General features: G+C 41.5%; 2 protein-coding genes across 9 annotated transcripts in view; one reads left to right on the top strand and one right to left on the bottom strand.

Annotated features, from left to right (window-relative positions):
• Positions 1-13,905, bottom strand: part of LOC150067367 (uncharacterized) — a 135,838-nt gene extending 121,933 nt beyond the window's left edge. The window contains exons 1-3 of the mRNA XM_090353939.1: positions 13,891-13,905; positions 13,748-13,808; positions 12,850-13,382 (exon numbers count right to left, since the gene is read on the bottom strand). Of these exons, the coding sequence (XP_090210065.1) occupies positions 12,937-13,382; positions 13,748-13,808; positions 13,891-13,905 (522 nt within the window). The 3' untranslated portion in view covers positions 12,850-12,936. The remainder of the gene's footprint in view (positions 1-12,849; positions 13,383-13,747; positions 13,809-13,890) is intronic.
• Positions 1,038-16,142, top strand: part of Usp44 (ubiquitin specific peptidase 44) — a 31,575-nt gene continuing 16,470 nt past the window's right edge. The window contains exons 1-2 of one of the 8 annotated variants that reach the window (XM_090328423.1): positions 1,038-1,233; positions 8,634-8,721. The gene's annotated coding sequence lies outside the window, so the exon portion shown is untranslated. Of the gene's footprint in view, positions 1,234-2,123; positions 2,206-8,507; positions 8,722-12,762; positions 12,859-13,041; positions 13,116-13,278; positions 13,368-16,142 lie in introns of those variants that run through there. The other 7 variants (XM_090328422.1, XM_090328428.1, XM_090328425.1 and 4 more) reach the window with 7 other exon arrangements.

Genomic DNA, 16,142 nt, shown 5'->3' with positions numbered 1-16,142 from the left:
ATCTTAATGACTTGATGTTAAATTTTTTTTTTTTTTGCCAGTCCTGGGATTAGGCTCAGGGCCTGAGCACTGTCCCTGGATTTTCTCAAGGCTAGGGCTCTACCACTTGAGCCACAGCACCATTCTGGCTTTTTTCTATGTATGTGGTACCGAGGAATTGAACCTGGGTCTTCCTGCATGCTAGGCAAGCACTCTACTACTACGCCTAACTCCCGGCGGATGTTAAAATTCTTATGATTAATACTGGAGACGAACTCAGTGGTGAAGAGCTTATTTGTTTCAAGCTTCATTTCTGGTGATAGTCCATTGCTCAGATATAATTCTGTGTGGCCAAACTTTTTCTGAATTAAATGCATGTATTTTGCTTGTATCATGCTCATAAAAATATTTACAAATGTAGGGTCCGGGAGTTTGGCCTAGTGGTAGAGTGCTTGCCTAGCATGCACAAAGACCTGGGTTCGATTCCTTGGTACCACATACATAGAAAGAAAAAGCCAGAAATGGTGCTTTGGCTCAAGTGGTAAAGCTCTACCCTTGAGAAAGTCCAAGGAGAGTGCTCAGGCCCTGAGTTCTAGGCCCAGGACTGGCAAAAAAAAAAAAAAAAACTAAAAATATTTACAAATGTAAAAATATATGTATATATATATATATTGCAGAATGTATTCTCTATTTGAAGGGATATTCAAACATAATAATCGATATTTAATGAGCAGGTCAGTCTTAGAGACCAGCCCAAGTGATAAAAATGTAACATCAAGAGTGATTAAATGTGTCAGGTGTGAGAACAATGAAAACTAATTATAACTTTAAGTTTAACCTTGCCTTTATCATATATACCTCTGATGTCTCCCTTTGAGCAAGCATACTCTACTGGAGTATGCCTCTGGCTACCTAGCTGGCTGGCTGCCTGCCTGCCTGCTTACTCAATAAAGCTCTGCCAAGTTATCTTACCATTGTGATTTTTCTGGAAATTCTTATTCTGTCATTTAAGTCAAGCACCTGGGACTAAAATCCTACATGGTAGGGCCCTACTTTTAGAAGGAAATTTTACAAACCCTCACCTGCAACCAGTGACAATTTCATCCAAATGTACCTCCCTTATCTGTCTCTTGAGGAAGAGACCCAATTTAAGAAATCATGTTGGATAAAAAAAAACATCTAGATCAAGGTGAAATGAATCAAATGCACAATATGAATCAAAGAGAATGCAGAGTAAGTCAAGATGAAATGCAGGTATGAAAATAGCTTTCAATCATGATTTGAAAAAGGAATGTCTGGTCAATATGGGTCAGAGAGAGATTAGCCAATCAAAAGTAGCATGTAGTAGTAACTTTGAAGGCATAAACGTTCACAGTCAACCTTGTCTCTGAGAGATATCTAGATATCCTTATTTCTTTGCCTAGATAGATACTCATATCTTTCTTGTACTGGGAGAGCCTTTTTTTCTTTTTCCTCCCCCCCCATTCTCTGTCTCTCTCTTTCTCTCTGTCTCTCTCTCTCTCTGTGTCTGTCTCTCTCTCTGTCTCTCTCCCCTCCTCCTCCTCCTTCCATTTCTCCCTTCTCCTCCCCTCTCCTCTCCCCTCCCATCTCTCTCTCTCTCTCTCTCTCTCTCTCTCTCTCTCTCTCTCTCTCTCTCTCTCTCTCTCTCTCTCTCTCTTCCTCTCTCCCTCTCTCTCCCTCTCTCTCTCTTTTGCTTTCTCTCTCTCTTTCTCTCTCTTTTGGTAACAAAAAAAATTGTTCAAGGATTCAGAAATATCCCCTAACTCTTAAGGTATAGTTAAGCTCCTGATTTCAACAAAGACTTGAATGACAGACCTAAACGCCTAGCAGAGTCAATCCAATTCATTCACCACTATTCTAAGAGGAACAAATGAATGATCTTTGTCAGTGGTTAAGGTAGAATGCAGGCTGCAAACAAAAGCAAGATAAATGAGAATGGTTCACCAGGGCCAGAAATCCTAGGCTTTAGGGACACATGTGGATCACTGACATAGAAAAAGGGGTGAAAACCCTCAATGTGATGCAGATTTGTTTGCCGCTCTGCCCTCCCCCACGGAGGGAGGTACTGTGAGCTCACAATACCTCACCCTGCAGATGATAGTTGCCTCACAGGAATTTAACTGACCAAACTAGAGAGCTTTGGGAGAGCAAAGCCTTCCTTTGGTGTGGTGTCTGACAGTTCAGACACTGCCAAAGTGTGGACAGGTAAGGATGAAAGGAAAAATAATTTAGGGAACTTTGATTGATTTGGGGGACTTTTAAGTCATATTTGGGAAGCTTGGAGTTTAGGATGTTTTGAAAAACAAAGGCTTTTGTTTGTGACTTGGAGTTCTTCTTAACCTTTCTCATCTGATCTGCTAAAACTGATTCACTAACAAAATATTTAAAAAAAAAAAAAAAGATCCTGTCCATTTGAAAATGGTGCTATTATAGCAAGCAATTGGGAATTGGGGAAGTGACCCTGAGTTCCGCCCCATGACTGGCAAAAAAAAGTTTAGATGACAAAATACCTATACCGCTACTTGGTATCTCCATAGTAAGTGGTTATTAAATAACAGCTAGAATGTCACCTTGTATGGGTGACATGGGTTTTTTTTTAGTCATGGGGCTTGAACTCTGGGCCTGGATACTGTCTCTGAGCTTTTCCACTTAAGGCTAGTGTTCTACCCACCCACCCACCCTTTTTTTTTCTTTTTTTGCCAGTCCTAGGCGTGAGCTCAGGGCCTGAGCACTGTCCTTGGACTTTCTCAAGGCTAGAGCTCTACAACTTGAGCTTCAGCACCACTTCCAGCTTTTTTCTGTGTATGTACTACTAAGGAATCAAGCCCATATCTTCGTGCAATGCTAGGCAAGCACTCTACCACTAGGTTAAACTCCTGACCCTGTTCTACCACTTTTGAGCTGCAGCACCACTTCCAGTTTTTTGGTGGCTAACTGGAGATGAGCCTCACCAACTTTTCTGCTCAGGCTGGCTGTAAACTATACCCCTCAGACTTCAGCCTCCTGAGTAGCTAGGATTACTAAGTATGAGCCACCAAATGTCTGGCAATTCCTGACTTAAATTATGTATTTTCCTTCTTCCTTCTTTCCTTTGTTTCTTCTTCTTTTTCTTTTCCTTCTTTTACATGACTCTTTAAGAATCTCAGAACTCTCTCCATAAGGAGACTATATAAACAGTCTACAACTTCCCTTTTTCCTTTCTCTCTAATGGCCAGGCTTCTAGACTCAATCTAATGCCTCAGCCTGACTGCACAATTCTTGCCCTGAATTGTTGTAGAGTGATATTTAGAGATGAAGCATCTTCTTGAACACTTTTTCACCACTCAAATTACATAAAGCTTCAGGGGTATAATTACCCACTTGACTTCATGTTAGAAACATGGCAAATACCACTTTAATCTAGACAGTCAAGAAACTGCTCCCTACTCGGTAACAGACATAGTAGCTGCCAACGTTAGAGACCATCAGCTTCTTATTCTGTCTAATTTAGCACTTGTTACTTGTTCCTACATGCTATTTTCAGCAATAAAATAATCATAATAAGGTCTCTTCCCAGAGACAGCAACTACCTACCATTTATTGTGTGCTTCAAGTAATTGGCTATGTCTTACTACTTTTTACATACGTTACCTCATTCAGTCCTCAAAACTACTTTGTAAACCTATCATTTATGGGAAGAGAAAAGAAGTCAGAGTAAAATCTGATTCCCAAACCACTAACATTTGATTTCAATCCATATCCTTCATTTGACTTTAACTCATAATCTTCTCTGAATCACACTTAGTTCTGGAGTTATAATACAATGTCATTTACTGGACTGGAAAAGGACTTAAAATAAATTACTATTTATGCTGGGCATAGTGCCTCATGCCTATAATCCTAGCTACTCAGGAGGCTGAGATCTGAGGATCAAGCTTCAAAGCTAGCCCGGGCACAAAAGGACCTGAGTCTTTTATCTCCAGTTAACATCAAGAAAATGGGAAGTGGGGCTTGGCTCAATGGTAGGGTGGTAGCCTTGAGGTGAAAACAGTGCCCAGGCCAAGTTCAAGCCCCATTACCTAGAAAATAAATAAATAAATAAATATTTAAGCCAGATGTGGTAATGCAGACCTGTAATCTTAGCACTCAGGAGACTGAGGCAAGAGAATTTTGCGTTGAAAATTAGTGTAGCCTACTTAGTGAGTTCCCTTCAAAATAAGTTGATAACAGTTTGGGAGAGAGCTAGTATAGTTTCTGGAGGAAAAACATGAAGTGAGATGTGTTAGATGTTAGGTGTGCCATAACAATCTGAGAAAAACTGTTTGAGGAAGAATTGGCTCACAATCTCAGAGATTTAAAGGGATAGCAGGGTGGCTCAAGTAATAAGTGTTTCTTAGCAGCAAATACAAGGCCTTGAGTTCAAACTCTGTCACCACCAACAAAAAAATTCTTGAGGCCTGGACTTTGGCCTAATGGTAGAATGCTTGCCTAGCATGCATGAAGACCCCAGTTCGCTTCCTTGGTACCACATACATAGAAAATAGCACGAGCCTTGGGAAAGCCCAAGTCAACAGTGCCCAGCCCCTGAGTTCAAGGCCCAAGTGGCAAAAAAAAAAAAAAAGTTGAAACAATTTCAGAAATCCTAGGCTAATGCCAACTGGATTGCTGCTTTGGGACTGAGGTTAGAGACTATCATAGTAGTGGAAACATTGGACAGAAACTTCACCTTGTGGGAAAAAAGGAAAAAATGAATTGAAGTAAGTTTAAGAGGTAACAGAATCAAGCACCAGTGGATCACAACTGTAATCCTAGCTATTCAAGTGATTGAGATCTGAAAACCACAGAATGACGCCAATCCAGGAAGACAAATCTTAGAGACTAGCCATGTGCTGGTGGCACACACCAGCCTGTAATCCTAGCTACTCAGGAGGCTAAGATCTGAAGTTCACGGTTTAAAGCTAACCCTGGTAGGAGCAAGGCAAGAAAGTCTACGAGACTCTCATCTCCAATAAACTAGTCAGAAAAAGCCACAAGAAGCACTGTGGCTCAAGTAGAAGAGTGCTTGCCTTGAGAAAAAGAATCTCAAAGCCCAGTGTCTCACACTTGTAATCCTAGCTACTCAGTAGGCTAAGATCTGAAGATCTAAACTACTTAGCAAAAGCCAGAAGTGGCCGGGAGTTTGACCTAGTGGTAGAGTGCTTGCATAACATGCACGAAGACCCAGGTTCGATTCCTTTGGTACCATATAGAAAAAGCCAGAAGTAGTGCTGTGGCTCAAGTGGTAGAGCTCTAGCCTTGAAAAAGCCCAAAGACAGTGCTCAGGCCCAGAGCTCAAGCCCCAGACTGGAAAAACAGACAAAAAGCCAGAAATGATGCTGTGGCCCAAGTAGTAGAGTGTTAGTATTGAGTACAAACAGGCTCAGGGACAATGAGCAAGTCCTGAGTTAAAGCCCCAGGACTGACAAAAAACAAACAAAAAAGGCTGACATCTAATCTTAAAGTTTGAAACCAGTACAGGCCGGAAAATCTGTGAAATTTATCTCCAATTCCCCAAATTTTGGAAGTGGAGCTGTGGCTGAAGTGGTAGAACGCTAGTCCTTGAACTAAAAAGCTCAGGGAGAGCCCCCCTCCTGCCCCCCCTCCAGTCCCTGAGTGCAAGCCCCACAACTGGAGGGAAAAAAAAAAAAAGCTAAAAAAATCCTATCTTCCTTTCTCCTCTTCTGAACTTCTGATGTCTGTGAGGAGAAAGGGAGATTAAAACTTGGTTGTCCATCATTCTGAGTATCTTAATGAAACCTTGATAGTCTTTATTTCAAAACCTGCTATTTTAGTACAGAAATAAAACTCGATTTAAGGGAATACTGCTAACTCACTCTGTGTAAGGTTCTATATTTTTATAGGAGTTTTGAAGATAAGTTCACAAAATTTAATTTCTGAACTTAGAGCTTAGAGGTAGTAATCCTAAAAGAAATAATACATATACTTTTCTCCTATACTTCAAGGATTTCCACATGCAAAGCTTCATTAGATCCTTACAACTCCTCATGAGACAGATAAAGACTAATTTTCTAATTTTATGAATGAGATAAAAGCACATAACATGTTTAAAGAATTACAAATAGCTAGATTAGCTATCATACATTGTGGTACTAGCTAAATAGATTATATAATTATGTGTACATATATATCCGTGTTTTCAGTTTCCTCCCCTCTAGTTTATCCTTGGAAAAATAACTGGGCTTAGAAAAACATTTATTCCACTGATGTTTAACTTTTCAATTTAGAAATTCTATTTCCTGATCTGTTGGCAGTTCCATTTAGAACAGTCTTTTCTTTTTTTCTTTTTTCTTTTTTTGCCAGTTGTGGGGCTTGATCTCAGGGCCTAAGCACTGTCCTTGGGCTTTCCTCAAGGCTAGAGCTCTACCCTTGAGCCACAGCACCACTTCCAGCTTTTTTCTAGGCATGTGGTGCCAAGGAATTGAACCCAGGTCTTCATGCATGCTAGGCAAGCACTCTAGTGGTAACTAGACCAAACTCCCGGCCGGCCCCTAGAACAGTCTTAAAGAGAGAGAAATGCTGGTTGTTTTTTTTTTTTTTTTTTTTTTTTTTTTTTTGCCAGTCCTGGGCTTGAGCTCAGGGCCTGAGAGCACTGTCCTTGGGTTTTCTCAAGGTTAGAGCTCTACCACTTGAGCCTCAGCACCACTCCCGGCTTTTTTCTATGTATGTGGTACCGAGGAATCGAACCCGGGTCTTCATGCATGCTAGGCAAGCACTTTAACCACTAGGCCAAACTCCCGGCCCCATGCTGGTTGTTTTTTATAGATCTCAGATCTCAAGTGGTTCTGAGGTTTGAAGCCAGCCCAGGCAGAAAAGTCCAAGAGACTTGATCTCCAGATAACCAGAAAAAAAAAATGCTGTACAGGGTGTAACTCAAGTGGTAATGTACCAGTTGGGAAAAAAAAAAAAGCCAAGTGAGAGCATGAAGCCTTGAGTTCAAACCTCAGTGACACAAACACATACACTATGTATGTATGTTTATATATATATAGAGAGTATATATATAAATACAGTATATATACTATAGTACTTATATACATATACATACACACACACATACATATATTATGGGGGGTTAATTTACTACATATACTAAATAAGCATTTTAGAAAATGAAAGGTACCTGTCCTAGAACAAAATGGGAAAGTACAGAAAAATAAGAAAAGCCTTGATAAACTACAGTTAAGGCCTGGGATCTCTGAAAAAGTGAGGAGTGAATATATAAAGGAGAAACAAAGAAGCTAGCATCCTTCTATTCATTCCTAAAGCCTAGGCTAACTTTCACTTTTCCTGTGTTAGAAAATTCACCTCTAAATTACAAGCTTCCTTCACAGACCACCAAACCCACACTAAAATGTCATTTACACCTGGGTATTTTGCTCAGTGGGAGAGTTTAGGAAACCCTGGAGAGAAAGGCCCTTTAAAATCAACTTTGCTAATGAAATCAACTCTGCTAATGGTCTATGCATCTTACAAGTATCTCTACCACCTGCTGTCACTCTTGTTCTTAGAATTTAAAAAGGATAATTTCTTTAAAGCTCTTTCTCTGTTTACATATTTGCCAGAATTTAAAATCAGTGTCAGTCACTAATCAAACCTTATGGACAGAAAAAAAAAATTTTAATTGGTAGTGTGGAGCAAAGGCTTTTCAAAGCTGCATTCCCATCCCTGCCCCACCCCCTCTCCATTTCTTTACTGACTTCCTCTAGTCAATTATCTCCTCTTAACATTAAAATGAGGGTGTGGGTATTCCAGCACTGAATAGAGACCTGGTGCACAAGTTTAAAAAAAAAATGTTAAGGAACTCTAAAGTTACTCGATGGGAACATTCAAGTCTTAACACTAAGAAAAGTTTTGTGTTCTCCTAAAATTACCATTTCCAAAAGTAGTTTCAGATTCATGAAAAACTTGACTTAAATTCTAAAAAAAATTCAACACAAGACATGTGAAATAGCTTTTCTAAGGTTTACGATGTTTCCATTCGTTATGATGTCTTCCATTTGTTCCTACTCTCCTCTCAGATTCTAAGAAACAAGATGCAGTTTGTGTTGTACTTCTGATACAAGTATATACATACTTACCAGGTATTCAAGTGGTTAAAGAAAAAACAGTATCTTGTTTAAAACCCTATTTACCTTGGGTGGGGGGAGGGGAGGCCAATGGCCATTTCTCCCATTTTTCTGATTTCTGTAGAAACATGGGAAACTTCCTACACATCACTTCCATGACCCCGTATTATGCTAGGGAACTTGTAGATCTGTTAATTCATTAGGCATTTTAAGATTATTTGGGGCTGATGGTGAGAGCTGGACTGGGGAAGAGTATACAAAGTAGGGCAAGGGCATAATCCCTGGCCCTAAGGAGGTTACAATGCAAATGGAGGAGCCTAGGCTCGGAACTTGGAACAAAAGCAGAGGCTGCATAATAATGTGCTGTTGGGGTGGGGGATGGGAATTAAGAGCCGGGTTACTAGGAAAGCAGTTTCCTTGAGGTGAGGGTTTAAGCCAGCTTTGAGAGGAGGATGATTTGTAATGATTATGGTAGTGAAACCTGGGAGACTTTCTGCTTAGAAGATAACCATCTTTCCTGGTTTTAAGGTGGGAAGTGCCTGAAGTGCCTAAAAGGGGACTAGCCTATTAGTGGTCCAAACTCCACTTTGGAGAGCTGATTTGGAGGCGGTAAGAGGTAAGTGTGGGCACATGGGTGGATGATGGTGGGAAGGCAAAGAGGCAGTTTTTGTTGTTAACCACAGTAAAACGTTTATCTGATAGGATGGGTCAAAAAACAAGCTGAAAAATAAAGGAGAAAGGATTTTGACAGCAATGTTCAAACAAGATGGCAACAGGAATGTCTTGGACCACTAGAAACAAGTTAAGAGCAATTTAGGTCTGATGGTGAAGAAATTTTATTGTTAAGTAATAATCTAAAAATAATCTATGCTATAAACCCTTTAATTACCGACACTATTAATAATTTCTTACCTTAAAGGCCTTAGTTTGTAATGGACATTTTTATAATTTATCCATTTTCCCCCACCTAGTCCTAAATCAGCTTGCTTATTCCTTCATTTTCTTCCCATGATACCTTTCCCAATTTATTTGTATTGCTTTGAGTCCTTAAAGACAATCTTTCTTTCCCTGAAACTCTAATCTACTAGTCAATTTCACCACAGGGTAACTTATTTTCTGATTGGAATTTTCAACCACAGGGTTTCACCCTAACTCTTCAAGTTTTTATATTTAATAATGCTTATTGTAGGAAACTTAAAAACCTAAAAGTCACTTGTAATCCTACTGTTGTTAAAGTGTATCCCTTGCAAGGGTTGTTCAATGTATAAATAAGATACTATAAAATTCAGAATACAAAATTATATAATTTATACAGTTATTTTATGTAACTTTTGCAGTGCTCAGTATTGAACCAGCTCTATGCACATGCTTGGCACATGCTCTACCATTGTGCTAAATCCCCACTTTAATACAGTTCAGTCTCATTGGAATCGTAACAGCTTTACTCAGACATATTATGATGGATGAAACTGGTTTTGGGGTGACCCTTGTTCTCTAACATCTTTTCAATGTACTTTTTTTTTTTTTTTTGCCGGTCCTGGGCTTGTACTCAGGGCCTGAGCACTGTCCTTGGACTTTCTCAAGGCTAGAGCTCTACCACTTGAGCCTCAGCACCACTTCTGGCTTTTTTTCTATGTATGTGGTACCGAGGAATCGAACCCGGGTCTTCATGCATGCGAGGCAAGCACTCAACCACTAGGCCAAACTCCCGGCCCTCAATGTACTTTTTTTATTTTGGTTGTGGGGCTTTGAATTCAGGGCCTAGGCACTGTCCTGAGCTTTTGTGCTCTATGATCTCTATCATTTTGAGCCATGGCTTCGTTGCCAGCTTTCTGGTAGATAATTGGAGAAAAGTGTTTCCCAGACTTTCTTACCCGGGCTGGTTTCAAACCAAGATCTCAGATCTCAGTCTCATGAGTAGCTAGAATTACAGACGAGGGCCACCAACACCCAGCTTCTTCTTCTTTTTTTTTTTTTGCTAGTCCTGGGGCCTGAACTCGGGGCCTGAGCAGTCCTTGGGCTTTCTCAATGCTAGAGCTCTACTACTTGAGCCACAGCACCACTTCCGGCTTTTTCTATGTATGTGGTACCAAGAAACAGAACCCTGTCTTCGTGCATGATAAGCAAGCACTCTACCAGCAGGCCAAACTCCCAGCCTGAATGTTTGTTTGTTTGTTTGTTTCTTTTTTTTTTTTTTTTTTTGTGGATCCTGGGCCTTGAACTCAGCCTGGGCGCTGTCTCTAAGCTCTTCAGCTCAAGGCTACCACCCTATCCTTGAGCCAAGGCCCACCTCCCATTTTCTAGAAATTAATTGGAGATAAGGGTCTCAGGTCCTTTTGTGTCTGTGCTGGTTTTTTAAGTTATTGTTCAATCCACCTCATTTTCTCATTCACCTTCCTCAGTGTTTGGGAAGAAGTTTAACAACATTCCTATAGTTGATCTGCCATTCCTAGTCCAAATATACTGATGCAAAAGGAAGGATTATGTAGCTAGCAGCAGTAAGGTAGTCCATAATGAAGAAGCTCTTGGAAGAATGGAAGCAAAAGTTAGTCTCACCTACTTATCCTTCAACTATTGTTTTCTGAAATTATAAATATATATTGTCATGAATATAGTCTTATTTTCTTAACCAGTCCTACAATGCTAAAGGAATAGGTTCTGGTTCCCCCCCCCCCTCCTTTTTTTTTCTTGTCAATCTTTGGGCTTGAACTCAAGGTCTGAGCACTGTCCTTGGGCTTTCTCAAGGCTAGAGCACTACCACTTAAGCCACAAAACAATCAGCTTTTTTTTTTTTTTTTTTTTTTTTGCCAGTCCTGGGCTTGACCTCAGGGCTTGAGCACTGTCCTTGGATTTTCTCAAGGCTACAGCTCTATCACTTGAGCTTCAGCACCACTTCTGGTATGTGGTGCCAAGGAATCGGACCCGGGTCTTCATGCATGCTAGGCAAGCACTTTAACCACTAGGCCAAACTCCCGGCCCACCATCAGCCTTTTCTATGTATATGGTATTGAGGAATCGAACCACCGCTTTGTGCATGCTAGGCAAGCACTCTACCACTAGGCCAAACTCCTGGCCTGATTTTTACTATCTTAAATAATGTCAACAACCTTCAAAGTTTCAGGTTACACTTCTTGTATTTCTACTAGTAAAACTGTCCCTGCCTTCTCACCCCCCTTGCAGTGCTAAAGATTGAACCTAGGACCTTGTGCATACTACAAAACAGCTCTAGTACAACTGGTCTTGATACAATCTGCCAGCTTTTATAAGTGTACTTATGGCTTTCAATGAATTACAGAGGGAAAATCATATGCCAGAAATACTTAAATTTGATAAAATATTTCTTTTTGAGAGAGTCCTTCAAGGCTGACAATATAGCTCAGCAGTAGAGCACTTGCATGAGGCCCTGGGTTTGGGTGACAGGTAGTTGGGTGGTTATGTAATGCTTCCAGTGCATTTTAGATGCCCGCATGGTGGTTTAGATAATAGTAGTTTGTGTTGGTAGTAGAAGAAACGCAATGAAATAAATTCAACTATAATATGTAGGGAAAAAAAGTAGGGGGTTAAATTATTTCTTATCTTTAATGTTTATTTACATAACTGCTTTTGTGTATATGTTGGTCCTGGGCCTGAATTCAAAACCTGGGTACTGTCTTTGAGCTTCTTTTTTCTTTTGCTCAAGGCTAGCACTACCACTTTAAGCCACAGTTCCATTTCCAGCTCTATGGTAGATTATTGTAGATAAGAGCCTCATACACTGGCTTCAAATCATGCTCCTCAGATCTCAGCCTCTTGAGTAACTAAGATTACATGGTTGAGCCTGACCAGTGCCCAGTATAGCTATTTAATACAGATGGAACTTTTATGTATAGACTTGGTATTTGTTTTCAAATATAAATTGTTAGACTGTTACTATTTTGTTATCTAATTGAGAATTTCCAAGAGGTTACTATGCCATTTTTTTAAAGAAAACTTTGCACTGGTTCATGGGCTTGAACTCAGGGCCTAGGTGCTGTCCCCACAGCTTTTCGGTGGTTATATGTCTTAGGACTTTCCTGCTCAGGCTGCCTTCCAACCGTGACACTCAAGTTTCAGCCTCCAGAGTAGCTAGGATTACAGGCTTGAGCCACCAGGACCGTGCTTGTTATGTCACGTTCTAATTGGCCATTTCTTCTTGAAGAAAAAGTATTTGAAAAGATCAAATGACGATATTTTACTTTTATTATGTCTCCATTTGATCTCTTTAAATATCACTGCTCATTGTTTTTCATCTCATACTACTTTAAGGTATACTCCTTTGAAAATCACTGTTCATTTAAAGATATGAGAGAACACTTTCACAGTTCGGTTTTAGGTCTTAATTCTCAGAACCACCTCAGTGCTGAGCAAAACGCCAGAGTTCTATAAATACTAATGAATTAAAAAAAAAATCCCCTCATGACCGGCTTTCCTTTGCAGTGTGCGCTTCATTATTTTAAACTGGGACTTGGTAACTCAGGGTGATTTTTGGATAGAGGTGGGCCTGAAGTCTTATTGTTCAGGAGAGTTCTCAATTCTAGACCCTTCAGTCGGAAGTCACAGCACACAGCAGTTACAGCCACGTCCCTGAGGAGATTTTTGACCACCACAGAACTGGCGTGCGTCACGGCCGGAACAAGTCCAGGGAATGTGGGAAATTCTAGGAACAGTAAACGAAGCGCGCGGAATTGTTTTGCGCCTGAACGCATAGGACACGTCTTGAATTTACCTGCCACAGGTGAAAGCATTTGTCGTCACGCCGAGCCACGTGCGGGGCGTGAGAAACCGGTGGCCGGCGGGGCCTGTCTGTGGTCCTTCAGCTTCGAGGCGGTGGGGGCGTGGTCCTAAATGGGCGTGGTCGCTCAAGGGGCGGGCCGGTTGCGTCACAGCTGACGTACCGCCGGGGCGGGCGGCCTTGGTTCCCCCCCCACCCCCTCAAGTGTAGGACACGGGGGTCTGGAGTTAGCGCCGAGATGGCTGCTCCGGCTCGGGGTGGTGAGTGCGTGAGGGTCGCGCGGCTCCGGCGGTTGGCGGAGCGAGGCTCCCTGTGGGAGCAGACGTGCGACGGGGGCTCCCGGGCCCGGAGACACCTGCCGGAGTTTTCCCGCCGCGCTGGGCGCTGGGGGGGGTTCCTGAGGGAGGGAGAGGGGGCTGCGGACGGACGGAAGGGCCGAGCCGAGGGGGCGCGCGAGGAGGCGGCGGCGGCGGGTCCGGAGAATTCAGAATTGGCGCCTCTGGGAAGTTTCGGTGGGTCATGTGATGCTTCGGCCGGTGGTGGTCACGAATGCCCGGAGATGCCCCAGAGAACAGTGTACTTTAGGGCCTGGGGCCCCGGGGCTGGACGGGGGGGGGGGGGGACCCTGGAGTGCCGGGCGACTGCGGGAGGGACAGGACGCAGGCCAGGCTCTGGGATGCTCGGGCATCGCCCCCACTCCGCAGCCCCCCCTTCCGGCTGGAGGAGGCTCCAGGGATTTAAATGGAAGGTGCTTCCCCTCCTCACCTTCCCTCCCGCGGACTCTAGACAAAGGATGCTCTTGACACCCCCTACCCCACCCTGTAATCCTCCAGGACTCCCGGTGACCACTGGCAGAGAGGGGACTAAACACACACCTGCTCTCTTACCTTACATATTCGAGGTAAAGTGAGCAGGGTCTCTCTCATAAGGGCCCCTGCAGGCACCAAACCAAACTAAAACAAAATTCCAAACACCATTAATCCAAGAGGTCAGGGAAGATATCCTGGAGTCTAGACTTAGGAGATATAGAAACACCGTCCGTCCCGGCATCGGCTGCCACTTAAAGACACTTGCACGTTGTTTTGCACGATGTTTGCACGTTGTTTTGTTGTTTGGTTTTGCCAGGCGGCTCGCGCCCGTAATCCTTGCGACTCTTTCAAAAGGTTGATAGCTGAGGCTCGCAGTTCGAAGCCAGCCCAGGCAGTCCGTGAGACTTTTCAATTTACTTTTTTTTACAAAGAGCCCGGGTGTGTATGGAGGGGGAGCCGTGACTCAAATGATAGAGCGCTCACTTGGAGCTTTCCTGTTGGCCATGGAGGGGAAACTGAACTTTTTTCAGTTCATGGATGAAGATGGGAAAATGACTGTTGGAGATTAAAAAGTAGTACACACACACCCCTTCACACTACCATGTAAAAGAAAGTGAAGGGCTGGGAATGTGGCTTAGTGATAGAGTGCTTACCTAGCATGCATGAAACCCTGAGTTCGATTCCTCCGTAAACAGAAAAAGTCAGAAGTGGCGCTGTGGCCCAACTGGTAAAGTACTAGTAGTCTTGAGCAAAAGAAGCTTAGTCACAGTGCCCAGGCCCTGAGTTTAAGCCTCAGGACTGGTGGGGAGGGGAGGTTAATTGTTTCAGGGTCAAATTTGAAGTGACATAAATTCTACTGGTAGGGTCATTCCTGGTCCTTTTGAAACTGGAAGTAAAACAGTTTGGTAACTTGGAAGACCTGGATTTTTCCAAAAACTTCCTCCCTGCTTTAAGCATTAATTATCAAATTGTGGAGCTGTGAAATGTGCAAGGAAGTAAGATCTCAAACCCTGCACTTGTATTTCTGATCTGTTAAGGGTTTGCAGGGCTTAAGTAGGGGTGAGAACATGTAGAATTCCCTTTGTGTCGTTTTCAAAGCCAGCATTTGGTGTAAACAAGAAAAAAGCTATGATTTTTACCTCCAAACCAATTTTCATTTTCCCAATCTCCTTGAGATTTATCCAAGAGAACTGAAACTTTGTATTTTTGGAACCTTAATACTTTGTCCTTAATTTAGCACATAGGGAAATTTTAAAGAGATTTTAAACATGTTGGCATGACATTCAGGTTTTAACTATGGAAAGGCATTCCAGCCTTTTTTTTTTTTTTAACAGAAAAGGATGTTTTGAATCTTCCCTCTTTCCTTGAAGAATTCGAGCAGACATGGTGCCAGATTCAAGTGCAGCTAATGATGAAGATGAGAAAGGCGAACATAGTCTCAGGAATGAAAACAGGAATTTTCTAAAAATGAGGGACAGTTTTGCCATAAAATAGGAAGATTCTACAAATATTGGCTTTTTTTGTTAAAAAATAAAAACAACCCAAAATTAATCTCAGCATTTCTGGACACCATGAAAACTTAAGAATTAATTTTTTCAGTGGATTTGTACCTATCAGAAAAATGCTGACAAAGATATTCTTGGTAGATGAATTCAGGAATGTACTAGGATGAATAAAGAGTAAAGATGCTTTATACTTAAGAAGCACTTAAACTCGATTTACTATGTTCTGTGGCTTTAAAACATTGTTTTTCCCATTGTTATATAGTTGTAATAGCTGAATGTATAAATGTAGATGTGATGCTAATAATATTGCCCACACATTATTTCTCTGTAAGTTGAGGTGGAAATTCAAATAACCTGAAGACAGACCTTAATTTCAACTGTATCTTAAAACATCTTCAGCTAGATTGTTAACTTCAGAAGAAGCACATTGAAGACATAAGGAAGGTTTCAGGAGAAAAAAGTTTCTTTTATTGTTTAATGAGATTTACTCAAGATCAGGGTAATTATATGTTGTATCTCTAACAGAAGGAAGAATAACCATCAGGGCCTTTCAAGGATAAAGGAAAGGAAATACTTCATGATTGACAAGGAGGAGTGCCAAAGCACATAATAGACATAATAGCTTTCTTAAGACCAATGGGGAGAGTTTGAAAGCCCATTGTGTTCATTTCCTTCAGTAATTGCTCATTCAAAAATATTGAATCCCATTCTACATACCAAGCACCATTCTTGACCCTTGACATTTTACCTAGGACAGGGAACTATGGTAGTTCCATGAAATAAATGGAAAATTAGAAACTGATTATAAGGAGTTGGTAAGGTTTACCTTAATACTACAAATTATGGATAAAGCTATTTGCACTGTTATCTTAGATGAAGTAATTGAGGTGGTTTACAGTTCCTAAAGCCTGTCACAATGAAATTGCCATTTTATCCTGTTTTATTATTGAACGAATCTTTTACTTTTTAATAG

Source organism: Megascapheus bottae, chromosome 2 (genome assembly GCF_031878675.1).
Source record: "Megascapheus bottae isolate mThoBot1 chromosome 2, mThoBot2.hap1, whole genome shotgun sequence".
NCBI classification, from domain to species: Eukaryota; Metazoa; Chordata; class Mammalia; order Rodentia; family Geomyidae; genus Megascapheus; species Megascapheus bottae.
This window is presented reverse-complemented; position numbering and strand designations above follow the sequence as displayed.